We start from the raw sequence: 26,287 nt of genomic DNA on the forward strand, positions 1-26,287 counted from the left end.
CCGTTGCCCGCTGTCCAGCCGTTGGCGGAGGGGGGGGCGGGGGAGCTCCCGCCCCCTGGTCACTCGCCCTGGGGCCACATCAGAACCCGCCCGTCCCTAGTCCCAGGAGGCAGACCTAGCAGTAGGCTGTGAAACCGAGTCTAGAGGGAATAAGACGCTCACCTGGGCCCCAAAACAACAGAAGTGGAGGTGGGGGCCTCCCCTGGGACCGGGTCCCGATCCGGATTAGATCCGCAGGGCAGGGTTAGCCCTGTTGGTCCCACGAAGCCTGGGCCACTGGTGCGGTGACGGTGGTGGGGCGGGCTTCGGAATCCGCCAGGAGGGAAGCGCGCCCGTGGGGCTGGAGAGGAAGTAAACCCACGCGTCCGCCTCGGGGACACCCCCGCGCTCGGGGCTCTTTGTCCAGTGACGCTGCCAGCGCCCGGAGCACCAGGGGCCGAAGGGGCCCACACAGCAGCGGCGGGACCCCCGGAAACCTATTGCGACCGCCCCCAGGAGACCACCACCACGCCCCGACTGTGCCGAGCTTCCTGCTCGCCCAGCCCCGCAAGTAGCGAACGCGACAATGTTCCCCTGAGGCCACGACAGAGCCAGCGTGCCGAGATACCCAATCCCCGCGCGGGCGCCAGCGACTCTCGCGCCAGTAGGCCCTTGACTTGGTTCAAGACGGGGGACTGGGGACTCCCAGGACGAGAGCAGAGTGAACGAGGACAAGGTGATGCTCCACGCGCTTCTACTTCAAGTCTGGTCCGGTTCTGCCCGGTCTGGCCCAGCCGAACAGCCACCCCAACACTACCACGGCTTGCCCTTCCGCTTGCTCTAGCTGCTCGCAGACTTGGAGCCATTTTAAGGCGAAACCACCTGGCTACGCCCCCTGGAGCACCCGAGAAGCCAATCCACGCTCGGCCACGCCCCTCTCCGCGCGCAACGGAGAGACCAACGGTCGCGCGGGTGACGGTTAGGGCGGGGCGTGCTTCGGCGGCTAGCCCGAGAAACTTGAGCCGGCTGCCCCGCCCACGGTGCCTGAAGCCCCAAAGGCTAGGATTAGGGGCTCGAAGCCTGGCACCCACCGCCTGGCCAGGTGTTCGGTCCACGACTAGATGGGCGGCTGCCCCGCCTCGGGAGCGCGGCTTAATAGCTGAGAGCCCGGGGGACAGGCCGCGGCTGCTTCCCAGGCAACGCCCTGAGGGCGGCCACACTACCAGGTGTTCCACTCCCCCGGGACTGTGGGCAAGGGCCCGGGGCGGGGCGAGCGGCAGGTGATGACATTGGAGCTGCGCCGGAGGTCGGGGGAATCGTCCTCCCGGGACGGATGACACTCGCCTGCTGGGCCGGCCGAGCTGTGCCGTGCCCTCCGGGACGCAGGGGGCGCTGCATCCGCGCTGGGTCAGCCTCCGCAGGGTCCCGCCAACCCGGTAACAACCGGCGCCGGTGACGACTTCGCCGCGCGTCGGTCAGCCATGGCCACCGCTCTCGCGCTACGCAGCTTTTACCGAGCGCGATCCTCGCTGCGCTGTCTGCCTGTTGAATTTCTCTGGTGAGCTGGACCCCGCACCGTTGACCATCCCACCCCCTAGGGCCGGCGACTGCCATCCTGCACCTTCTGGCTTCTCGGGCGGCCCGTCCCGGCCCTGTGCCCCTGACCCTTTCCCTCCGCAGGGCCCCGCGACGGGGGCATCGGCTCTCGCCAGCAGATGACGAGCTGTATCAGCGGACGCACATCTCTCTGCTGCAACGCGAGGGCTTTCAGACCATGTACATCGACAGTTACAACAGCCGCGGCTTCATGATCAACGGAAACCGCGTGCTCGGGCCCTGCGCTCTGCTCCCGCACTCGTTGCTGCAATGGAACGTGAGTCCTGACCCGCTGTGAGGAAATTTGAAGTCCAGAGTCACAGGTCCTCAGCCTGCTTGTGTCCCTGTAAACGTGGCTTTCCTCTATCTCCTGTAGCGAATGGAGGTGGGGAGAAGCTGCGTGGATCTGTCGTACTGAGTAAGTCATCTCCCTGCACAGGTGGGATCCCACCAGGACATCACCGAAGAGAGCTTTTCCCTCTTCTGGATGCTAGAGCCCCGGATAGGTACTGGGGGGAGGGGAGGCAGGGTAGAGGTGCTTTGAGCCCCAAAAGGCAACCCCCACCCCAACCTCTCAACAGAATTGTAGACTAGCCTCACCCTCCCTTCCCTAGAGATTGTTGTGGTGGGGACTGGAGACCGGACTGAGAGGCTGCAGTCCCAGGTGCTTCGAGCCATGAGGCAGCGGGGCATTGCTGTGGAAGTGCAGGATACGGTGAGTCCTGCAACTGGGGCATGCTGTGGGGAGTACAGGTCTGGCACTAGACAGGCTGATTCTGGCCTTTTCTTTGCAGCCCAATGCCTGTGCCACCTTCAACTTCTTGTGTAATGAAGGCCGAGTAACCGGAGCTGCTCTCATCCCTCCACCAGGAGGGACTTCACTCACATCTTTGGGCCAAGCTACTCAGTGAACCACCAGGAACTGACCTGCTGACTAAACTCTGCCAGTTCCCAATGCTTTCACCTTTATCTTCCCTTTGGCACTTATCTTGCTTACCAACATAATAATTTATACTTCTCCCATTTTGTATCAAGTGTGTTACTGGCCAGGAGCTGCTGGCTCACTGGGGTCTTGGAGAGGAATGTGAAGAAACCAAGGGGTCACTTTTTCATCTAGATTACCTAGGATAGTATGTTTATCTGTTCTAGACCTGTCTACTTGCTCACATGTAGATTTCAGAGGACCTCAATGCCTTTTCTCACAAAATCACACCACAGCACCTAATTTTTTTTTTTTTTTTTTTTTGAGATGCTCTCTCTCTGTCAGGCTGTAGTGCAGTGAGGTGATCTCTGCTCACTGCAACCTCTGCCTCCCAGGTTCAGGTGATTCCCCTGCCTCAGCCTCCTAAGTAGCTGGACTACAGGCGCATGTCACCGTGCCCAGCTAATTTTTGTATTTTTATTACAGATAGGGTTTTACTATGTTGCCACCTGCCTCAGCCTCCCAAAGTGATTATAGGCGAGAGCCACCACACCTGGCTTTAAGTTAGGGAATATGTGTCTTGACCTGGTCCTATATGGCCAAGCTATGGCCTAGTAGGATGCCCTGTGGATGCTAGTCCCAGGGATTGTTCTTTGACCCCTTGGGAGCCAGAGGAGTAAAAGAAGCTCAGTGTGAGACTGAAACTCCAGGAGCCACAGCTGGTCAAAGCTGTTTTGTGAGCAGCCTTAGGAGGAACTTTTTGAACCTGGAACTACCCCCTTCCAGGTCCACGGAGCACATTTATCTCAGGGCCTGAGGTTCCCCCTGATAATCAGAGTGCTGTGTTTGTGTACATCATCTGTGATAATGACAGCTACAGAGCCCCACCTGTTTGTTGACCTCAAAGATCAGGCATCACTTTTTTTTCTCAACTTTTATTGAAAAAAACTGAGGCAATGTGCTGGATCCCTTTTCAGAAAAGGCGCTTCTCATACCTGCAGGCAGAAGGACCACCTGTGAGGTGAAGGCAGGAGGAAGGAGTCATGAGGCATGGCAGAGGCCCCACCAGGGACAGGGTGACTTACGAATGGAGGCTATGGACGCCACCCTCCACCTGGGCTGACGATGTTCTCTTCTCAAACTTAAGCTCTCCAGAGTACATCATGGCTCTGAAGAGGGGCAGAAGTCAAATGTGGGTAGCTGGCCCTGAACCAGCTCCTCTACCCATGTCCCAGCTTCCCAAGCTCACCGGACTTGGGTCAAGCTCTTGGCACCAATGTCCTGGCACGAGTGTTGGATGCCAGCAATCAGGTAAGGGACGAATTTGTGGATGGACCCTTTGTCCTGCACAGCACCAGACACCCCCTGGGCCACTTTGATTTTGTCAGCTTCACTGCAGGGAGAGGCAGAGACACAGGCAAGGTTACAGCAGAGATGAGACAGTGCAGGATTAGGTGGGATAATTGGCCTGCTTTTCCCACCTGAAATATCTGTTCTGGCTGCTGAGGTGCTTGTCCATGGCATCAAGAGAACCCATACCGCGATATTTCTTTAGCCGGATCCCATCGGAGAAGAAGTACTCACCAGGGGCCTCAGTGGTGGCAGCCAGGAGAGAGCCCATCATGACTGTGGACAGATGGAGTGCTTGGGGCAGACCTCAAGCAGCATGGGGACAGGGGGAGTCCCACTGGCCTTCATGGGTACTGGGCCTCACCTGTGGAGGCCCCAAGGGCCAAAGCTTTGGCAATATGGCCCACGTTTTGGATTCCTCCATCAGCAATGACCGGAACGCCAAAGCGCCGTGCATATTCTGACACCTTGTACACTGCTGTTGCTTGGGGCCGCCCACAGGCCAGCACTGTTGAGATGGAGGAACACATGGGTGGACAGGGTTAATGGGGACAGGCAGTGGACTCTGTGGCTACATTTAGGACCCAGGAGCTCTTGGTTACATCTGCATCAGGACTGCAGCTTGGCTGAGGAAGAGATGTGTCTGGGAATGGCTGCTGCCCCATCTGCCTTAAATAATACAAACAGCTGTGCTGACCTCCACTCACCCCAACATGTGCACGTGCATGTGCGCAGTGCCCAGGGCAGCCTCAGGCACATGCAGTCTTGGCAGCCGGGAAAGCCCCCGTCCAGCTGGTATCAGATGGGGCAGGAGTCACCGTGCAGTTAGTCCCCAGAGGCACTAAAGTCAGGCCCAGCCCTTCCTCCCTGAATGGTGGGCAGTTCAGGCAAGATAAGGACTGGTTGTGTGGGACAGCAGGCTCCAGAGTTGGTCCTTGAGCCATGCCTACTGCAGATGTGGGCATGAAAGGGCCTACCTAGGGAAGGAGGTCCTGCCCTATCAGCACCCCAGGAGGAAGAGGGAGCTATGTTCATAAGCAGCCCCCAAACCATGGTCTGTATATCAGTTGGCCCTGCCCACCCATCAGCACCACAAACCCCGGGAGCTACAGCTACAGTCAACCAAGCAGCCGGGCAGTGGGCAGCTGGGCCGGGCCAGTGGGCCGGGCTAGACTTACTATAGCAACCCGTGACAGTAGAAGGGCATTTGGGGCTGTGGGACTTTATGTCTGGAGGGATCTTGGGAGCCACTAAATAAAACAAACAGACCAGAGTTTAGAGAAGGCACAGAGCAGGAGCAAGGAGGCCAGGCTAGGCAGGGGAGTGGCAGGTGAGGGATGACAAGACCTTGTCTTGCTTCCAGCCATGTCACCCATCCAAGAGGCCAATTTGGCCCCACGGTTGCCCCTACTGGAGGACTCTATTGTTCCCGTAAGAGTGCTTGGCTCCAAGGTATGTGGGGCCTGAAACTGGGGTCTCTGTGGGCCCTGTCAAAGCATATTCTTACCTTCCTGGGTGATGCAGATGGAGCCACTTCCCATGCCCACCCGCAGGGCATCCACACCTGCATCAATGAGGTTCTTGGCCTGAGCAGCAGTGACCACTAAGGTGAAGGAAATGCTCACATGAAGGTCACAGTGGGAGCCCAGCTTACCCACTCCCACCACACATCCTTCAGGGCACAATCTTGCCTTACCGTTGCCTCCAATGACCTGGAGATTGGGGTATTTCTCTTTGATGTACTTGATCATATTGATCTGGAAGATGGAATTTCCCTGGGAAGAGTCCTGAGACAGGAAGTAAGTCTCAGACTGTGATGTGACAGCTCCCCCTACTGCCCCAACCCGCCTGTGTAGCAGCTCACCAAAACCACTACATCCACACCAGCCTGGGCGAGCAAGTCCAGCCTATACTTGTCATCTTCATGAGTGCCAATGGCTGCTCCACACAACAGCTGTTTCTTGGCATCTTTGGAAGCCAGTGGGTAGTCCCGATTCTTCTTCAGGTCTGTCCGGGCAATGATGGCCACAAGCTCATCATCTTCATTTACAATGGGCAGCTTGCCTGTGGTCAGGGCAGGACATGAATCAGGACCCTGAGTATTAGTTTCAGGCCCCTTCCCAGCTCTAGGACTTACCTTTCTTGCTGCGCTGCAGAATTTCGTTTGCCTCCTTCAGTGTGATGCCTGCAGGGGCTACCACCAAGTCTTCCCTCTTTGTCATGATCTATGTGGAAGGTGAGATGTGAGGAAGGGCCAGTCAGACTACGGGCAGTCACCTTTTTTTTGGTCTCCCAAGTAGCTGGGATTACAGGGGCCTGCCACCATGCTCAACTAATTTTTTGTATTTTTAGTTGATACAGGGTTTCACCATGTTGGCCAGACTGGTCTCAAACTCCTAACCTCGACATTCACTCACCTCAGCCTCGCAAAGTGTTGGGATTACAGGCGTAAGTCACCGTGCGCAGCCTATGGCCAGCCACCTCTACGTGCCCTGCCTAATTCAGGGGTGAGGTTCTACGGACCACCACCTTCATTCATCCACACCAAACCACCCTTCCTAAAGGGATCCCAATAGTTCCTAAGCAGTATAGTATTGAGTGAGGGGTGAGTAGAAAGGACAACACAGCACAGGGAGCAGCCCCTTACATTATGGAATAAGGACCACACAGAAACAATGGCAAGAAAATGAGGGCTGACCTCAAGCTCTGCCTTAGGGGTTTCAAAGAACACAGCATGAATACTAGCAAGCATTTGGGCAGTTTGAAAGCCTTCCCAATGAAGGAGTCAGAAACATGGCTTGACACTCATCTTTCCCAGAGAGGAAAGGCTACCAGAGATGTCATACAGGCAACAGAAGCCTCTTGTCTTCATCCTGGGCTTCCAGAACTTGGCTGTACTCTGCCAGTGGCACCCACCTCTTCCAAGAAACAGTCATGTTCCTCCTCTTTGAGAAAATCAATGTCCCTGGAGGAGATGATGCCCACCAAGCGGCTCCCCATCCGGCCTGTGTCTGTGATTGGAATACCGCAGAAACCATGCCGGGCCTTGGCCTCAAAAACATCCCGCACGCGATCCTTGGGGCTGAGCACTACAGGGTCTGTGATGAATCCCTGCTCGTATTTCTGGAAGGGGATGGTGAGAAAGGGCATTGCATCTTTGAACTACTTTCATCAGGCTGTTGATCTGCAGCATGGGGTCTCTGCTTAATGATCCCTGTGGCAGTGCCACAGGACCAAATCACACCAACACATCTATGAGGAGACATGGGTGGGCTAGAGGCACTGTCTACCTGGTCTATTGCTTTAAGAAACAGAATCTCAGGCTCTTCTCAGTAATTGAATCCCATGGTGGGAAGAAAGGATACTAAATTACTAGAACAAACCCCTACTCCCACCCCACCTCAGTGCAATGATCCTTGCCCTTCTGACCTTCACTTTTCGAACTTCATTGGCTTGGAATTCAGGTGTACAGTTGTGGTGGATGAAGCCAATACCGCCTGTAAGCTACAGGATAAAAAGGGACTACTAAGTGACCAGAGGCAGGACTGAATGCCTTTGGGGAAAGGTGATGGCGTCCTTGCTCCTACCCCCATACCCCATGGGGCTCACCGCCATTGCTATGGCCATCCCAGCCTCTGTGACTGTGTCCATGGGAGAGGAAACCAGTGGGGTCTTAAGAGTGATTTTCTTGGTCAAAGCAGAAGTCAGGTCCTGAGGAGATAAAGGTCAACCAGTGTGGGAAAGCATCGCTTACACCTCAAGGTGTTACGGCGTCCCCCACAAACAGGTACTTCTATGACCTACATGCTAACCAGTAACATGATCCCATAAAATTCACCACCAAACCCAATCTGGTGAGGTAGCCAAGACCAGGTGACAGTAGCACCTTACCTCACCTTGATGTTCAGAACCCAATTCCTGATCATACTCACCACCTGGTCTGCAGTGAAGTCGATGTACCCAGGGAGAATGAGAAAGTCACTGCGAGGGAAGGGAGTGAATTGGGAGTAAAGCTCTCAGGCTTATGGCTGGATGAGACTCTACTCCATCCCCATAGATCAACCCGTAAGGCATGTGAGCAGTGTGGCACTGACAGAGCCTGTGTGCCACAGGTACGGCACAGCACAGGGTGGAGATGGGGACAGGGGACCTTTTCTGCCACCGAGCTGTCATCAGTGCTCCTGGCACCCTGACAATTACGTTTCTGGAGCATGGAGTCTCCAGCCTGAAATTGCAAGCACTATTGAGATGCTTCGCTGTACCCCAAGCCCCGCTCCAGATGTCTCAAAGTGAGACCCGAAGGTGGGTGGCCAATTTTCGGAACCTATCCCCCACGCCCGCTCCCAAGAAGGCTTCATGGAAGCCCCCATCTGGCCTTTTCGCACAGCGTGCCGCCCCTCTCCTCGCCCAGCTGGGCCCCGTAAGGCCCGCACTTGTAAGTGAGGCCGTCTCCGCAGTTGAAGAGCTGCTGTGCTGTGAGTCCGTCGTCTGGCACGTAGGACGTGCCCCCGCTAATCAGGTAGTCGGCCATGGCCAAAACAGGACACTGCCGCGTGTCTCCGAGGACCGCGCCGCAGAGACCTCTGCCGTCTGGGCCGCGCCAATATAAACCATCCGATTTCGTCACTGCGCTGCGCGCGACGCTGACGTCAGGGCGTAGTGCGCGCGGGCGGAGCCGACCCGCCTCGCTGCGGCGGGGACGAGGCTGGTGCTGAAGAAACGGCGCATGCGTACAGCACGAAATGGCCTAGTAACTGAGGAGCTGCGGTTTCACATCCCACCCAACTCCCCGCGGGACCCGGGCCAGTTCAATTAACAGGCAAGCCTTTGCTTCCACTGTCCCGCCGGGCTGCTCCCCAAAATAAAGAGGCGTTGTTCACTAGCATGTTGAAAAGACGTGCTTGTCATTCTTAATAAACAACTAGAGTAAGAATACATAAGAGAAACAGAGTGGTATCTTTATATGATACACAAGTGTATGTTACAAGAATTCCATCAGGCACAGGAGCCTCAGGTTTTAAGGCCTCAATGATAGGCCAAAAAAAAAAAAAAAAGGCATGGTAAAGTTTTTACTTTAACATCTAAAATGTCACTTGTCATAAAGGAGGGTGTAATAGAAATTGTCTTTAATAAATCATAATTGAAGTTCCCCTCATTTTTCTTCCATTAAGATGCTAAGTTTATGTCTGAGCATGAAGAAAGAAAAGAACATCGTTTCCCTGTGGTCAGCGAAGTCTGTCAGCCCACTGGAAGCAGGCTGGGGAGATTTCCTGCAGGGTCCATCCATCATTATTAATTCCATCTCTCTTGAAGATGGAAAGCGGCCACATTTCTTTTAACAGTCCAAGCCCTTTCCCCAGGCCCCAGGCCAAAAAAGAGTCAGCCAGCAACTTTCTAGGACATATGACTCTCAAGGAAACCCAAAGCCCCCACTGGCTGAGGAGTCTGCTGCAGCAGGTTTATGAAGATGCAAAGGGGGCAAAGTTTTCTTTTACATTTTAAACAGAAGCAGCCTGAAAGGCTTCATAACTACACCAATAAAAAAAGAAAAAAGAAAAAATGGAGGCCTCTTCTTTAGTGTGAAAGTCTGTCTGGTTTTTCCTGGCTGGTTTCTCTTCTGCCATGGCCAAGGCATCTCAGTGCATAGTGCTTGCATTGGCCACTGCGATGGCCTCCTGAATTTCTCTTATCACCAGGATCCGGGTGAGCATTTGTCCCATCTGCTCTCTGCTGATAGGCTGGACTGAGTACCAGATTGGGCTGTTGGGGGCCACCACTGGCTCAGGTGTCAGGTAAAAGGTGTCATTCCGGCCTTTCACACTCTGGGGGCTGAAGATATGTGGATAAAAGTTGGGTACCACCAATACAACTTCAACCCTCCCACCTTGAACCTCCCAGAGAGATGCTGTCTGCAAACAGTAAGGCCCCAAGGTACTGTGGCACAGCTACTTAATTGCATGCAGCCACCACACACTACATCCTGGTCCTACTTTAGGACTACTCCAAGTGCCCAAAATGCTGGGTTGCTTCCCCTCTGCCCCTCTTTCCCACATGCCAGCTGTGATCCATCACTGACTGCACCAGCCTAGGGCTCCCATGGACTCATATGAGTCCATCCTTATCCTACTTGAAGTCAACTTCACTGCCCAGGTCTATCTCCAAGTCTTTGCACATGTTGTGTTTATTTATTTGAGACGGAATCTTGCTCTGTCACCCAGGCTGGAGTGCAGTAGCACAATCTCGGCTCACCGTAACTTCCACCTCCCAGGTGGCATAAGCCACTGCACCCAGCCCCATGTTGTGTTTTCTATCCAATGGCCATGACACTGGGGCCCTTGACTTGGGTTCACTTCCCTTTCCCCAACGGTGCTGTACCTCTATTAAGTACTTGGCACTGGGCCGGGTACAGTGGCTCATACCTATAATCCCAGCACTTTGGGAGGCTGAAGTGGGCAGATCACCTGAGGTCAGGAGTCTAAGACCAGCCTGACCAATATGGAGAAACCCTGTCTCTACTAAAAATACAAAAATTAGCTGGGTGTGGTGGTGCATGACTGTAATCCCAGCTACTCAGGAGGCTGAGGCGGGAGAATCACTTGAACCCAGGAGGCAGAGGTTCCGGTGAGCCAAGATCATGCCATTGCATTCCAGCCTGGGCAACAAGATTGAAACTCCATCTCAAAAAAAAAAAAAAAGTAGTACTTGGCACCCTAACAGTAGTTATTCATCTGTCCATTCAAGATTTGTTTAAAGGTTACTGGTGCCAGGTCAGCACTAGGTGCTGATAGTAAAAAAAAAAAAAAAAAAAAAAAAAAAAAAAAAAAAAAAAAAGGGCTGGGCATGGTGACTCACGCCTGTAATCCCAGCTCTTTGGGAGGCTGAGGCAGGCGGATCACGAGGTCAAAAGATTGAGACCATCCTGGCCACCATGGTGAAACCCCATCTCTACTAAAAAAATACAAAAATTATCTGGGTGTGGTGGTGTATTGCCTGTAGTCCCAGCTACTCGGGAGGCTGAGGCGGAAGAATCGCTTGAACCTGGGAGGTGGAACTTGCAGTGAGCTGGGATTGCGCCACTGCGCTACAGCCTGGTGACAGAGCGAGACTCCCTTTCAAAAAAAAAAAAAAAAAAAAAAAAACAGCAGGAACAGTATTTCCTACCTCATGGAGCTTACAGATAGGAGGGGACACAGGTAGCAAAGTTACACAAATACAAAATAATAAACAGGAAATAGCCACAGGGAAGAGGTGGAGAATCTGGAAAAATTCTCTGATAAGCTGTGTTTAAGTTGAGAAGAGGAATAATATAATGCCCTTGAGTGGAGAGGAGCTAGTGTGGCTAGGGAACTAAGAGCTCCACAGACATGAGGTTAGCAAGGGGAAGTATGTCAAAAGCCTTGACTGCCATAAAAGGATTACCATGTAGAGTAATGAGAAACTACTAATGGGCAACAGGGAGAAAAAGCTGAGAGGAGTCCCACCTAGATTAATGGTGGCCGTGACAAAAAGTCAAGGTCAGGAAGCAGGGCCATGCTCAATGTGTGATGAAGGTAGATTCTCTGTACCTCCACACCCTTTTCATGAAAGGTGACTGTAGGGACCCAGGACCCCTTTTTCTATCAGTGCTAGGCAAATCACACACCTTTGGAAAGCCAGAGCAAGGCTGCTTCTAAATTTAGCTATTTGGAAGTGTTTTTACTTGGTTTGGGACTTAGAATGCCTTTCCCTTGTGATATCACACAAGTGAGCATGCACACGCATACACACACACACACATGCATATGGATAGCCAGTCACAAAGTCTCCTCACCATTTGAAGAGGTAGAAATCGTAGAGCTTGATGGGACATCTCAATGGATTCTCTGGATTTTCCGTCTGTTCTGCATACATGTCATCTGTAACTATAAAACACACATCCCCACCACCACAGACCTGGCATTAGACTGCCTTACCTCAGGCCCAAATCAGGAACCTTAGGCTTTCAGCCAGTCCAACTAGGAAATACAGGGTGCAGGGAGGAAGGTATGAGGCATGGGCAGTGACTACTAAGGGAAAAGGTAGCTATTCTCTGGGGCTTTCTCTGCTTCTAGGAGGAAAGTTGGGAGTTTTGGGATGGGGAGAAGGGAGTGGAGAATTTTATCCAGCAAATCCCAACCTTCACACTTATCACTAGCCCCATAGGTACAAAGGCAGGACAGAGAATGTCAAGTAGCAGTTTTTGCCATCCCTGCCTCCTTTCCCTACCTTTCTGGCCAGTCTGGTGTATTCCAAGGGCCTTCAAGTACCGGATACTCGTGCTTTTATCCTTGGGATTAGAGGGGTTCTTCTTTGTCTGTCGCAAAACCTTGGAGAAGGCCAGCTTCATGTGCTGGTCCACTGTCTTCAACAGAAAGTACCTGGATCACAAGTAAAAGCAAGGCAGAGGGAAGGGGTGCCGGGAGGATACCATGACTTACCCTCTGCCCACTGGTGCCTCAGAGCAGCCACTGCCCACACTCCCAGGATCTGGGCAGGTCCATACCCAAGCACAGTGTCCAGTGCAGGAGCCACATCAAGATGGGTGGTGGGGGTCTGGCAAGGCTGTTTGCCTCACTGGTCACCAAACAAAATGCAGCCAAGTGGGGCTAGGGCTTTCAGTAGCTCAAAGTTTCTCAAATATATGTCAGGGGAATTCAGAAGTCCTCTTGGATAGTTTCTACACTCTTCACTGGACAGATGCCAGCAGTGGAGCCTCTAGAACACTTACTTGGTATTAAAGAACATGAGGGTGGTCAGCAAGGTAGAGGGGGAGTGAGCCCCAAGCTGCTTGCACTCCCACAGCATCTCCTCAGTCACGTGGCTGGGCAGGACATAGCCTAGGAGGAATAGAGTACTGCTACAAGAGGATGGCAGGTAGTCTCTCAAAGGCACAATATGGAAGGTGTGAAACATAAAGACCACACAGGAGTATAAGTTTCATTCATCAGGGGAGTCTCCCAAAGTATGGCAAAAACCATCTGGAAAGCTTGTTAAAACAGATAGCTGGGTCTCAACTTCTGAGGTAGAACCTGATAACGAGCATTTCTAACACCAGATTTGAGAACCACAGCCTTACATGATTGTTGTTACCCTCCAATCCAAGGCTAACATGGGGCAAAAAGACTGCCCTCAGGGACAGTGAAGTACCGAAAACTATAAACCAGACTGCATAGATGCATACTTCTCTGAGATTATACAGAGTTTTGCTTATTTTCAAAGCTGGTCCAGGGCCCAAAGAACTGGTATGCACGCCCGTTTGCCCTCGCCAAGTCTTCTCTCATTTCAACCATCTCTAAAAAGCAAGGCCATTGTCATTCCTTCTCTAGATAAAGACGAAACTGATACTCTGGGGGATTAGGATTTTTTCATTTTTTGTTAAGATGCAGGTTCTCTTCTACAATATTTACCTTTTTTTAAAAAAAGGAAGGCTAGGCATGGTGGCTCACACCTATAATCCCAGAACTTTGGGAGGCTGAGGTGGGAGAATTACTGGAGCCCAAGAGTTAACACCAGCCTGGGCTACATAGTGAGACCTCATCTCCACTAAAAATCAAACAAATAATAGTTGAGTGTGATGGTGTACACTTATGATCCCAGCTACTAGGGAGGCTAAGTTGGGAGAATTCCTTGAGCCTGGGAGGTCAAGGCTACAGTGAGCCGTGACTGCACGACTGTACTTAAGCCTGGGTGACAGAGTGAGATCCTGTCTCAAAAAAAAAAAAGAAAAAAGAAAAAAGAAAAAAGGAAAAAGAGAAGGGGTTTGCTGGGGTTTGATTCTGTTGCCCAAGCTAGAGTACAGTGACACAATCATGGCTAACTGCAGCCTTGAGCTCTTAGGCTCAAAGAATCCTCTTGCCAGATTGCCGAGCAGTTAGAAATACAGGTGTGAACCAATACACCTAGAAAATATGCCAATATTTGAACTGTTACAAGTTCTCCTCACAAAGCTGGTATTGCTGTAAGACCCCGGTTCATAAGTGAACCCAGAGCTAGGCATGGGCAAAGGTCAGTAATTTAAACAAGAACCCTGGTCAGCAAGGTCTGCACCAAAGAAAGATGAAATATGACATAACCACTAAGGCCCCTTCATGTGCTGAAGTCAGTCAATATGCAGGTGTTTGGGCACTGGGGGCATGACGAGATAGCAGCAGGCAATAGTATTCTCCTGCAGGGTTTCAGGATTCTCCAAGCAAGCAGAGTGTGTGACACTTCCTGGAAGCAGAAAAAGGAACATTCTGCCCGATACACTCCTCTTCCGTGTTGCTCTTGCCAGAATAAAGCTAGCTCTCTATTGTAGTGCACTTCCATCTATTTAAGGCAGTCCTGACTATTTGTGTCTACCTTTCGGCTATTTTGTGACCCAGTGGCAATGAGAAAAGTTTTTCTGCTCTTAGACATATTGGAAGCCCCCAAGATGCAGGATGAGCTGAAAACAGCCCTCCTCTGGAAAGAAGGACTCAAGGAATCCTCCCACCTTAGCCTCCCTAGTAGCTGGGATCACAGCTGTATGCCATCACACTCAACTAATTTTTTTTGATTTTTAGTGGAGATGAGGTCTCACTATGTTGCCCAGGCTAGTCTTCAACACTTGGATTCAAGCAATTCTCCCACCTTGGCCTCCCAAGGTTTTGGGATTACGGGTGTAAGCCACCATGCCTGGGCTTCCTTTTCTTAATAATTGTTCTCCTAGGAACACTTATTGGCATACTTTGGTATGTTCCACTTCTCTGGGTTTGCTCTGCCACTTGCTCCCTCTGATGTCATTTCCCTAATTTTATTATCTTCTCTACAATTTATAATCAACTTGGCTGGGTGTGAGGTCTCACATCTATAATCTCAGCACATTGGGAGGCCAAGGGAGGAGGATTGCTTGAACCCAGGAGTTCAAGACCAGCCTGGGCAACATAGGGAGACCCGACTAATAAAAAATAAATAAATAAATAAACAAGAGCTGAGTGCAGTGGCTCGTGCCTGAGTCCCAGACTGAGCCCAATAGGGTGAGGCAGCAATGAACCATAATTCTACTGTTATACTCCATCCTGGGTGACAAAGCAAAACCCTGTAAGAAAAAGTAAAATAAGTCAGGCACTTACGCCTATAATCCCAGCACTTGGGAGGCCGAGGCAGGCAGATCACGAGGCCAGGAGTTCAGCCTGACCAACATGGTGAAACCCTGTTTCTACTAAAAATACCAAAATTAACCGGGTGTGTTGGCACATGCCTGTAGTCCCAGCTGCTCGGGAGGCTGAGGCAGGAGAATCATTTGAACCAGGAGACAGAGGTTGCAGTGAGCCAAGATTGCGCCACTGCACTCCAGCCTGGGTGACAGAGCAAGACTCTATCTCAAGAAAAAAAGGAAAAAGAAAAATAGCCTGGGCATGGTGGCTCATGGCTGTAAACTTGACAGGCCAAGGGAGGTGGATCACTGCAACCCAGGAGTTTGAGACCAGCCTAGGCAACATGGTAAAACCCCATTTCTACAAAAAAAAAAAAAAAAAAAAAGTCAGGTGTGGTGGTACGCCCCTGTAGTCCCAGCTACTTGAGAAGCTGAGAGGTGGAAGGATTGCTTCAGCCCAGGAAACAGAGATTGCAGTGAGGTAAGATCAAGCCACTGAACTCCAGCCTGGGAAACAGAGCAAAACCCTGTGTCAAAATAAAAAAATAAATTAAAATAAAATAAAACAAACTCTATTGACTGAGGGCCAGGATTCCTAGCATGTGAGTAAGGAGCTATAGAAAAAAAACAAAAAACAAAAACCTAAGGCAGTGGCCCTTATAGTTCTAAATCTGAACTACAGGGACCAAAAAGATATATTTTATATTTAAAAACAATTTCTAGTTCTGCCCACAAAAGATGCTAGAAACCAAGACCAATCTAGGTATAATAAGCACCGCTAGCATACAGAGTAAGGTACTGAAATACCATTTCCCAATAAAATGAACCAGGCTTGGGCTGGGCACAGTGGCTCATGCCTGTAATCCCAGCACTTTGGGATGCCAAGGTTGGTGGATCACCTGAGGTCGGGAGTTTGAGACCAGCCTGACCAACATGGAGAATCCCGGTCTCTACTAAAAATACAGAATTAGCTGGGTATAGTGGTGCATGCCTGTAATCCCAGCTACTTGGGAGGCTGAGGCAGAAGATTTGCTTAAATCCAGGAGGCAGAGGTTGCGGTGAGCAGAGCTCGTACCATTGCACTCCAGCCTGGGCAACAAGAGCGAAACTCCGTCTCAAAAAAATTAAAAAGAACCAGGCTCCAGAACTTAATGATTCTACATTAAGACAAGAAATGTCCAAGATGGGATAAACATTCTGTCAAATCAGAAATCAAGAAAGAATACTAGGATCATGTCAAAATAACTCAGGAGTCAATTTACAGAGGCTCCTAATGGCCAATGATGGGACATTTGTGCATCAGTAATGATTGCAATGAGCTGAATCTCATTAAATATGTTTAAATCTGTAAGTTCACAATGACTTTTTTTTTTTTTTTTTTTCTGAGATGGAGTCACGCTCTGTAGCCCAGGCTGGAGTGCAGTGGCACAATCTTGGCTCACTGCAACCTTCGTCTTCCAGGTCCCAGTTCAAGCAATTCTCCTGCCTCAGCCTCCAGAGAAGCTGGAATTACAGGCACGTGCCACCATGCCCAGCTAATTTTTTGTATTTTTAGTAGAGATGGGGTTTCACCATGTTGGCCAGGCTGGTCTTGAACTCCTGACCTTGTGATCTGCCCGCCTTGGCCTCCCAAAGTGCTGGGATTACAGGTGTGAGCCACCGCGCCCGGCCCACAATGACTTTTAAAATAAAACAAGAAAACCTTAATTGGACATCACTGAGAGAAGCTGGTGAACTAACTCATTTTTGTAAAAACTGGTAAGCAAAGGAAAACAAAACCAAAAACAAACCAAGCCTCTTCTATACAATCTATACGATTATGAATCCAAAGAGTTAAAGATGGAAAGTTAGGGCCAGGCATGGTAGCTCATGCCTTTAATTCCTGTACTTTGAGAGGCCAAAGTGTGCGGATTGCCTAAGCTCAGGAGTTTGAGACCAGCCTGGGCAACATGGCAAAATCCTGTATCTACAAAACAATACAAAAATTAGCCAGGCATGGTGGGATGCACCTGTAGTCCCCAGCTACTTGGAGGGCTGCGGTGGGAGGATTGCTTGATCCCAGAAGGTTGAGGCTGCAGCGAGCTGTGTTCACATCACCACAATCCAGCCTGGATGAAAAAGCGAGACCCCGTCTCTTAGAAAGGGCAACTATGAAATAATCTTACCAAAAAGAAAATCAAAAAACCAGAATCAATCTGTATATTCGACTACCAATCAACCATAAATACATAAGGAAAAAAGAATATGTTAAACTACACTGGGTGCAATCAGCAAACATAAGACTCTGACAATTTCAAAGGCTAGTTTCTTTCATGAATATATTGTTAAGACAAAAGGAAGGAGGAAATTAGGATTAACAGTAAATATTAAGGCTGGGAGTGGTGGCTCATACCTGCAATTCCAGCACTGTGAGGCTGAGGCAGGCAGATTGCCTGAGCTCAGGAGTTGTCGACTAGCCTGGGCAACACAGTAAAAAGCCGTCTCTACTGAAATACAAAAAACTGGCAGGGTGCAGTGGCTCATGCCTCTAATCCCAACACTTTGGGAGGCCTAGGCAGGCGGATGACCTGAGGTCAGGAGTTCAAGACCGACCTGGCCAACATGGTGAAACCCCATCTCTACTAAAAGAACAAAAAAATAGCCGGGCATGGCAGCATGCACTTACAGTCCCAGCTACTTAGGAGGCTGAGGTTGGAGAATTGCTTGAACCTGGGAGTTGGAGGATGCAGTGAGCCAAGATCACACCATTGCACTCCAGCCTGGGTGACAGGGCAAGACTCCATCTCAAAACAAACAAACAAAAAGCAAATATTAAAAAAACATAGCTTGGCAGGGCACAGTGGCTCACGCCTGTAATCCCAGCACTTTGGGAGGCCAAGGCGGTGGGGTGGGGGAGGAAATCACTTGAGGGCAGTAGTTTGAGACCAGCCTGGCCAACATGGTAAAGCCCTGTCTCTATTAAAAGTACAAAAATTAACTGGGCATGGTGGTACCCGCCTGTAGTCTCAGCTACTCAGTAGGCTGAGGCATGAGAATCACCCAGGAGGCGGAGGTTAGAGTGAGCGGAGATCTTGCCACATCACTACGACCTGGGCAACAGAGAGAGACTCTGTTTCAAAAACAAACAAAAAAAAGACATAGCCAATTTCAATATGTAGACTTTTTTTTTTAACCTTTATTCAGATAAATCAAAATAATGAAATTTATGATACTATTAGAAATTTTAAAAAAGGGTAGACTTTTAATGACATATATATACTTATTTATTTATTTTATTTTGAGAGAAAGTCTCACACTGTTGCCTGGACTGGAGTGCAATGGCGAGATCTCCGCTAACGGCAACCTCCGCCTCCCAAGTTTAAGGGACCGCCACCATGCCTGGTTAATTTTTTTTTTTCTTTTTTTTTTTTTGAGACGGAGTTTCGCTCTTGTTACCCAGGCTGGAGAGTGCAATGGCGCGATCTCAGCTCACCGCAACCTCCGCCTCCTGGGTTCAGGCAATTCTCCTGCCTCAGCCTCCTGAGTAGCTGGGATTACTGGCACGCACCACCATGCCCAGCTAATGTTTTGTATTTTTAGTAGAGATGGGGTTTCACCATGTTGACCAGGATGGTCTCGATCTCATGACCTCGTGATCCACCTGCCTCAGCCTCCCAAAGTGCTGGGATTACAGGCGTGAGCCACGATGCCCAACTGTTTATTTTTTAAAGTATGAGCCAGGTGTGGTGGCTCATGCTCATGCCTGTAATCCCAACACTTTGGGAGGCCGAGGTGGGCGAATCACCTGAGGTAAGGAGTTTGAGACCAGCTGGCCAACATGGTAAAACCCAGTCTCTACTAAAATACAAAAATTAGCCAGGTGTTGTGTATCATGCTTGTAATCTCAGCTACTCAAGAGGCTGAGGCAGGAGAATCGCTTGAATCTGGGAGGTAGGCCAAGATTGTATCACTGCACTCCAGCCCACGTGACAAAGTGAGACTCTGTCTCAAAACAAAATAAAAATTAAAAATAAGAAAGTAGCCGGGCGCGGTGGCTCAAGCCTGTAATCCCAGCACTTTGGGAGGCTGAGGCGGGTGGATCACGAGGTTGAGAGATCGAGACCATCCTGGTCAACATTGTGAAACCCCGTCTCTACTAATACAAAAAAATTAGCTGGGCATGGTGGCGCGTGCCTGTAATCCCAGCTACTCAGGAGGCTGAGGCAGGAGAATTGCCTGAACCCAGGAGGCGGAGGTTGCGGTGAGCCGAGATCGCGCCATTGCACTCCAGCCTGGGTAACGAGAGCGAAACTCCGTCTCAAAAAAAAAAAAATAAATAAATAAATAAAAATAAGAAAGTATGGCAGGACGCGGTGGCTCACACCTGTAATCCCAGCACTTTGGGAGGCCGAGGCAGATGGACTGCTTGAGGTCAGGAGTTCGAGACCAGCCTGGCCAACATGGTGAAACCCTGTCTCTAAAAAAAAATAAAAGAAAAAGAAAAAGAAAAAAGTATGATAGTCTGGGCTCAGTGGCTCATGCCTGTAAACCCAGCACTTTGGGAGGCTGAGACAGGCCAATCACTTGAGGCCAGAAGATCGAGACCAGCCTGGCCAACATGGCGAAACCACATCTCAACTAAAAAGACCAAAAATTAGCTGGGTGTGGTGGTGCACACCTGTGGTCCCAGCTACTCAAGAGGCGGAGGCATAAGAATCGTTTGAACGCAGGAGGCAGAGGTTGCAGTGAGCTGAGATTGTTCCACTGCACTCCAGTCTGGGTGACAGAGTGAGACTCTGCCTCAAAAAAAAAAAAAGTATGATAATGGAATTGTGAGATATATATATATAAAAATATATATGTAAGTGTATATGTATATGTATGCATATATAAATATTGGGCCAGGCACTGTGGCTCACACTGTAATTCCAGCACTTTGGAAGGTCAAGGAGGGCAGATCACTTAAGGTCAAGAATTCAGGATCAGACTGGCCAACATGATGAAACTCCATTTCCCCTGAAAACACAAAGATTAGCTGGGTGTAGTGGCAGACGTCTGTAATCCCAGCTACTCAGAGGCTGAGGCAGGAGAATCACTTGGACCCAGAAGGTGGAGGTGGCAGTGAGCCGAGACTGCACCACTGCACTCCAGCCTGGGTGACACAGAGACTCCACATCAAAAAAAATTTATGGATAAAGTATCTAAAATTTACTTCCAATACAGAAGAGGGAAAACTGGTAGTGGTATATATAAGGTTTACCATGAAAAAATAAATAAATTTAAAACAAACAAAGGAATTAAAAAACAGCAACAAAAAAGATTTGCCATGGAAAATGGGTACATGGGGAAGTTCATGAGTCTATTGTGTTTACTTTTATATATGTTTGAAACTTCCGTAATAACAGACTAAAAAGTGAAATCTGTATAACTGTATTTGGCTTGAAAATCTCCAAATTATGGACAGTGATGTAGTCACTCATGTCTGTTTCAATGATAGCCATCCCTTGTAACACTCTTAACACTTTCCATTCATGTTCTGTTCTTCAAAGTACTTAAATTGCTGGGTGCAGTAGCTCAAGCCTGTAATCCCAGCTCTTAGGGAGGCAGAGGTGGGAGGACAGCTTGAACCTAGGAGTTTGAGGCCTGCCTGGGAAATATAACAAGACCTTCTCCTCAAAAAGAGAGGAAAAAAAAAAAGACAAAGTACTTAAGTTAACTTGCTTCTTTATATACCGTTGCCTTACTATGTCTTCACTGATATATTCACTGGCACCTGGAATATTGCCTGGCACTTAGTAGGCACTCAAAAAATTTGTCTAACCAGTAAGTTTTTTTTTTTTTTTCTTTGAGACAGAGTCCCACTCTGTTGCCCAGGCTGGAGTACAGGAGTGCAATCTCAGCCCACTGCAACCTCTGACTCCCAGGTTCAAGCAATTCTCTTGCCTCAACCTCCCAAGCAGCTAGGATTACAGGCGCCTGCCACCAAACCTGGCTAATTTTTTTGTATTTTTAGTAGAGATGAGGTTTCAACATGTTGGCCAGGCTGTCAGCCTCCCAAAGTGCTGACAACAGGCATGAGCCACCTCACCCAACCATAAGCTTTTTTTTTTTTTTTAAAGGGTTAAGCAGCATAATTTTAATAAATGGCTGAACAGGGATTAAAATTCAGATATTTGTGTGAACTTCTTCGAATGCCAAGGAGTACAACTGCTGCATCCTAAGGCAACAATATGTTTACTTTTGTAAGAAACTGCCAAATTGTCTTTCAAAGTGGTTGTGTCATTTTGCATTTCCACAAGCAATAAATGTTTTATTCCCTAACACATGTCAGCATTTGGTGCTATCAGTGTTTTGAATTTTAGCCATTCTAATAAATGTACAGTAGTACTTCATTATTTCAAGTTGCAACTCTCTGATGCCACCTGATGAGAGCATCTTTTATTTTATTTTTTTGAGACAGAGTCTCCTTCTGTAGCCCAGGCTGGAGTGCAGTGGCATGCAATCTCTGTTCACTGCAACCTCTGCCTGTTAGGTTCAAGCAATTCTATTGCCTCAGCTTCCCATGTTGGAGGGATTACAGATGCATACCACCATGCCCAGCTAATTTTTGTATTTTTAGTAGAGATGGGGTTTCACCATATTGGCCAGGCTGGTCTTGAACTCCTGACCTCAAGTGATGCACCCGAATTGACCTCCCAAAGTGCTAGGATTACATGTGTGAGCCACCGTGCCCAGCCCATCTTTTCATATACTCATGTGCCATCTATGCATCTTCTTTGGTGAGATATCTGGTCAGATATTTAATGTGTATGTGTGTGTGGTTTGTTTTTATCTTTTGGTAGAGATGGGATCTCACCATGTTGCCTAGGCTGGTCCTGAACTCCTGGGTTCAAGCAATCCTCTCACCATGGCCTCCCAAAGTGCTCATATTCTCAGTGTGAGCTACCACGCCCAGCCTAGACATTATGAATGAGATGGGGTCTTGCTTTGTTGACCAGGCTGGTCCCAAACTCCTGGGCTCAAGTGATCCTTCCACCTTAGTCTCCCAAAGTTCTGGGATTACGGGCATGGGCCACTGCACCCAGCTGCTAGTCCTTTTTTTTTTTTTTTTTTAAGACGGAGTCTCACTTCGTCACCCAGGCTGGAGTACAGTGGCATGGTCCTGGCTCACTGCAACCTCTGCCTTCGAGTTCAAGTGATTCTTCTGCCTCAGCCTCCCAAGTAGCTGGGACTACAGACACACGCCACCACACTCAGCTAATTTTTTATATTTTTAGTAGAGACGGGGTTTCACCGTGTTACCCAGGATGTTCTCAATCTCCTGACCTCGTGATCCACCTGCCTTGGCCTCCCAAACTGCTGGGATTACAGCCGTGAGCCACCACCCGGCTAATTTTTTATATTTTTAGTAGAGACGGGGTTTTATGTGTTGGCCAGGCTGGTGTCAAGCTCCTGGTCTCAAGTGATCCACCTGCCTTGGTCTCCCAAAATGCTGGGATAACAGGCGTGAGCCACTGTACTGATTGTTATTTTTTTAAGAGATAGGGTCTTGGTCTGTCACTCAGGCTAGAGTGCAGTTGCATGATCATAGCTTACTGCAGCTTTGAACTCCTGGGTTCAAGTAAGCCTCCTGCCTCAGCATCTGTAGTAGCTGGGATGACAGGCATGCACCACCAAGCCCAGCTAATTTTTTGTATTTTTAGTAGACAGGGGGTTTCACCATGTTGGTCAGGCTCGTCATGAACTCCTGACCTCAAGTGATTCACCTGCCTCAGCTTCCCAAAGTGGTGGGATTACAGGCATAAGCCACTGTGCCCAGCCCACACCAGCACCATTTGTTGAAAAGATTATCCTTTCTGCTTTCTCCATTGAACTTTCCTTCTCCTTTGTCAATGACAAATTTACTATATTTGTGTGCCTCTATTTCTGGGTTTTCTATTCTGTAACATTGGTCTGTCTTTTCCTTTGCCAAAAACCTGTACACAAATGTGTAGGCAGCTTTATTCATAACTGCTAAAACTTGGAAGTAACTAAGATAAGATGTCCTTCAATAGGTGAATGGATAAACAAACTGGTATATCCATACAATGGAATATTATTCAGTAAGAAAAAGAAACGATCTATCAAGCCACAAAAAGACTCACAGGAATCTTAAAGGCATACTGCTAAATGAAAGGAGCCAATCTGAAAAGGCCACATGCTGAATTATTCCAACCATATGACATTCTGGAAAAGGTAAAACTGTGAAGACAGTAAAAACATCAGTGTTTGCCAGAGTATCTGGGGGAGGGAGGGATAAACAGGTGATGAAGAGGTATTTTTGTTTCTTTTTGAGACGGAGCCTCGCTCTGGGGCCAGGCTGGAGTGCAGTGGCACAATCTCAGCTCACTGCAACCTCAAACTCCCTGGTTTAAGTGATTCTCCTGCTTCAGCATCCCAAATACCTGGGATTACAGGCACGTGCCACAAAACCCAACACCCAACTAATTTTTTTTTTTTTTTTGAGACAGAGTCTCGATCTATCACCCAGGTTGGAGTGCAGTGGCGTGATCTCGGTTCACTGCAACCTCTACCTCCCAGGTTCAAATTTCTCCTGCCTCAGCCTCCTGAGTAGCTGGGACTACAGGCATGCACCACCACACCCAGCTAATTTTTGTATTTTTAGTAGAGATGGGGTTTCACTATATTGCCTAGGCTGGACTTGAACTCCTGACCTCGTGATCCGCTCGCCTCGGCCTCGCAAAGTGCTGGGATTACAGATGTGAGCCACTGTGCCTGGCTTGTTTGGTTTTCAGATGGAGTTTCCCTTTTGTTGCCCAGGCTAGAGTACAATGGTGTGATCTCGGCTCACTGCAACCTCTGCCTCCCGGGTTCAACCAATTCTCCTGACTGAGCCTCCTGAGCAGCTAGGATTACAGCCATGCGCCACCACGCCCTGCTAATTTTGTATTTTTAGTAGAGATGGGGTTTCTCCATGTTGGTCAGGCTGGTCTCAAACTCCCAACCTCAGGTGATCCGCCCACCTTGGCCTCCCAAAGTGCTGGGATCACAGGCGTGAGCCACCGTGCCCAGCCAAGAAGAGGTGTTTTTTAAGGTAGTGAAACATTCTGTAGGACACCATGATGGTGATACATGTCATCATACATTTATCAAAACCCAGAATGTACAACAAGATTCAAAATATAAACCAGAATGTGTAACACAATAATACAGTTCATAGCACTATGAACTATAGTTAATAATAATGTATCAATATTCGTTCAATTCTAACCAATGTACCACACTAATGCAACATGTTATTGATAGGAAAAAATGTGTGTGAGGGTATATACCTAAGGAGATACTTGGAAATTCTGTGTTTATTGCTAATTTTTCTAAAAATCTGAAAGTTCTCTAAAAAATAAAGTCTATTGGCCAGGCGTGTTGGCTCACGTCTGTAATCCAGCACTTTGGGAGGCCAAACCAAGTGGATCACCTGAGGTCATGAGTTCAAGACCAGCCTGACCAATATGATGAAACCCCGTCTCTATTAAAAATACAAAAATTAGGCTGAGTGCAGTAGCTCATGCCTGTAATCTCAGCATTTTGGGAGGCCAAGGCGGGCGGATCACAAGGTCAGGAGTTTCAGAGCAGCCTGACCAACATGGTGAAACCCTGTCTGTATTAAAAATACAAAAATTATGCTAAGTGTGGTGGCTCATGCCTGTAATCCCAGCACTTTGGGAGGCCGAGGCGGGCGGATCACCAGGTCAGGAGTTCCAGAGCAGCCTGACCAACATGGTGAAATCCCCATCTCTACTAAAAACATAAAAATTAGCCAGGCATGATAGCGCAAACCTAAAATCCCAGTAACTCGGGAGGCTGAGGCAGGAGAATCGTTTCAACCTAGGAGGCAGAGGTTGCAGTGAGCAGAGATCACGCCACTGCACTCCAGCCTAGGCAACAGAACGAGACTCTGTTTCAAAAAAAAAATTAGCCAAGCAAGGTGGCATGCACCTGTAATCCCAGCTACTTGGGATGCTTAGACAGGAGAATCCCTTGAACCCAGTAGGCGGAGGTTGCAGTGAGCCAAGATTGCACCACTGCACTCTAGCCTCAGCAACAAGAATGAAACTCTATCTCATAAAAAAAAAACAACAAAGTCTATTAAAAACAAAAATAGCTGAGCATGGTAGCACGTGCTTATAGCCCCAGCTACTCAGGAGGCCAAGGCAGGAGGATCACTTGAGCTCAAGAGTTTGAGCGCCATCTCAGTAACATACCAAGACGATGTATTTTTCAAAACAAACAGGCCAAGCATGGTGGCTAATGCCTGTAATCACTACTTGGGAGGCTGAAGCAGGAGAATCACTTGAACCCAGGAGGCGGAGTTGCGGTGAGCCGAGATCGCGCCATTGCACTCCAGCCTAGGCAACAAAGTGAAACTCTGTCTCAAAGAAACAAAAATAAAAAACAAAACAAAAACAAAAGCACTGAATAACCTATGCTTTTGTTTCAAGAGAACATGCTGTCCAGAAGGCTGCCTTTTAGTAAAGCAAAAATTACGCTCTACAGATAAAACTGTCCATAATTTTTAATTGTTATAATGATTCTAATTTAATCAATACATTTTAATAGAAAAGAAAGATAGTAACTACCCCACTAGTTCTGCTTGTTCCTGTGTCCTTCCCACACTGGGACCAGCAGGGTTCTCTGGTGAGCAGTGTCTCTTGCCTATCAGGGCAAGTAGCAGAGTCTGGGATTTATAGCCCCCTCACCCGGTTATTTCACAGCCAACCACAGAAGCTGTTCATCTTTCTTTTTGCTTTTTTTGAGACAGAGTTTCACTCTTGTTTCCCAGGATAGAGTGCAATGGCGTGATGTGGGCTCACCACAACTTCCACCTCCTGGGTTCAAGCAATTCTTCCACCTCAGCCTCCTGAATAGCTGGGATTACAGGCATGCGCCACCATGCAGATAATTTTGTAGTTTTAGTAGAGAAGGGGTTTCTCCATGTTGGTCAGGCTGGTCTGGAACTCCTGACCTCAGATGATCTGCTCGCCTCAGGCTCAGAAAGTGCTGGGATTACAGGCAAGAGCTACCTCACCCAGGCACTGTTGATTTTTCTTAAATCCAGGTGGGAAAGACATCCAAGGACAAGGGAGACTCTTACCAAGTGGAGTGACCCGGGGCTGAACATCCTTCAGAACTTCATGAAGCCACTCCGTGAACCGAACATAATAAAGATCGGAGAAAATGTCATCTACCCTTCCATTTTCAAAAAGATACTAAAAGAAAAACAATCAACAGAAGTTATTGGTAGTCTCCTGAACAAGGCTTTCAGGGGA

General features: G+C 48.9%; 3 protein-coding genes across 14 annotated transcripts in view; 1 reads left to right on the forward strand and 2 right to left on the reverse strand.

The window, feature by feature from the left end:
- The first annotated feature begins 1,417 nt into the window (after positions 1 to 1,417).
- Positions 1,418 to 2,598, forward strand: NDUFAF3 (NADH:ubiquinone oxidoreductase complex assembly factor 3). The gene is made up of 5 exons (XM_012467694.2): positions 1,418 to 1,537; positions 1,660 to 1,852; positions 2,015 to 2,081; positions 2,190 to 2,290; positions 2,370 to 2,598. The coding sequence occupies exons 1-5, from the start codon at positions 1,461 to 1,463 to the stop codon at positions 2,484 to 2,486; spliced, it is 555 nt and encodes a 184-aa protein (XP_012323117.1). The 5' UTR covers positions 1,418 to 1,460; the 3' UTR covers positions 2,487 to 2,598.
- An 823-nt stretch (positions 2,599 to 3,421) lies between these two features.
- IMPDH2 (inosine monophosphate dehydrogenase 2) lies at positions 3,422 to 8,464 on the reverse strand. 2 transcript variants are annotated; one of them, XM_012467691.2, is made up of 15 exons: positions 8,281 to 8,464; positions 7,780 to 7,828; positions 7,457 to 7,558; positions 7,277 to 7,351; positions 6,764 to 6,970; positions 5,985 to 6,072; positions 5,712 to 5,911; positions 5,544 to 5,634; positions 5,355 to 5,450; positions 5,026 to 5,097; positions 4,212 to 4,355; positions 3,979 to 4,123; positions 3,747 to 3,890; positions 3,583 to 3,666; positions 3,422 to 3,492 (listed from the first exon to the last, which is right to left on the reverse strand). In XM_012467691.2, exons 1-15 carry the CDS (start codon positions 8,376 to 8,378, stop codon positions 3,471 to 3,473), a joined length of 1,617 nt encoding a protein of 538 aa, XP_012323114.1. In that variant the 5' UTR covers positions 8,379 to 8,464; the 3' UTR covers positions 3,422 to 3,470. The 2 variants fall into 2 exon arrangements, with proteins under 2 accessions (XP_012323114.1, XP_012323115.1); XM_012467692.2 differs by lacking the exon at positions 5,026 to 5,097.
- Positions 8,465 to 8,732: 268 nt separating this feature from the next.
- QRICH1 (glutamine rich 1) overlaps positions 8,733 to 26,287 on the reverse strand; it is a 63,435-nt gene continuing 45,880 nt past the window's right edge. For all 11 annotated transcript variants that reach the window (XM_012467685.3, XM_012467687.3, XM_064367069.1 and 8 more), the window contains 5 exons: positions 26,113 to 26,227; positions 12,594 to 12,702; positions 12,092 to 12,243; positions 11,658 to 11,748; positions 8,733 to 9,676 (listed from right to left, as the gene is read on the reverse strand). In XM_012467685.3, the coding sequence (XP_012323108.1) occupies positions 9,484 to 9,676; positions 11,658 to 11,748; positions 12,092 to 12,243; positions 12,594 to 12,702; positions 26,113 to 26,227 (660 nt within the window). In that variant the 3' untranslated portion in view covers positions 8,733 to 9,483. The remainder of the gene's footprint in view (positions 9,677 to 11,657; positions 11,749 to 12,091; positions 12,244 to 12,593; positions 12,703 to 26,112; positions 26,228 to 26,287) is intronic.

The sequence above is a fragment of the Aotus nancymaae genome, unplaced genomic scaffold (genome assembly GCF_030222135.1).
Source record: "Aotus nancymaae isolate 86718 unplaced genomic scaffold, 86718_ANA_hifiasm-v0.15.2.pri h1tg000067l, whole genome shotgun sequence".
NCBI lineage: Eukaryota > Metazoa > Chordata > Mammalia > Primates > Aotidae > Aotus > Aotus nancymaae.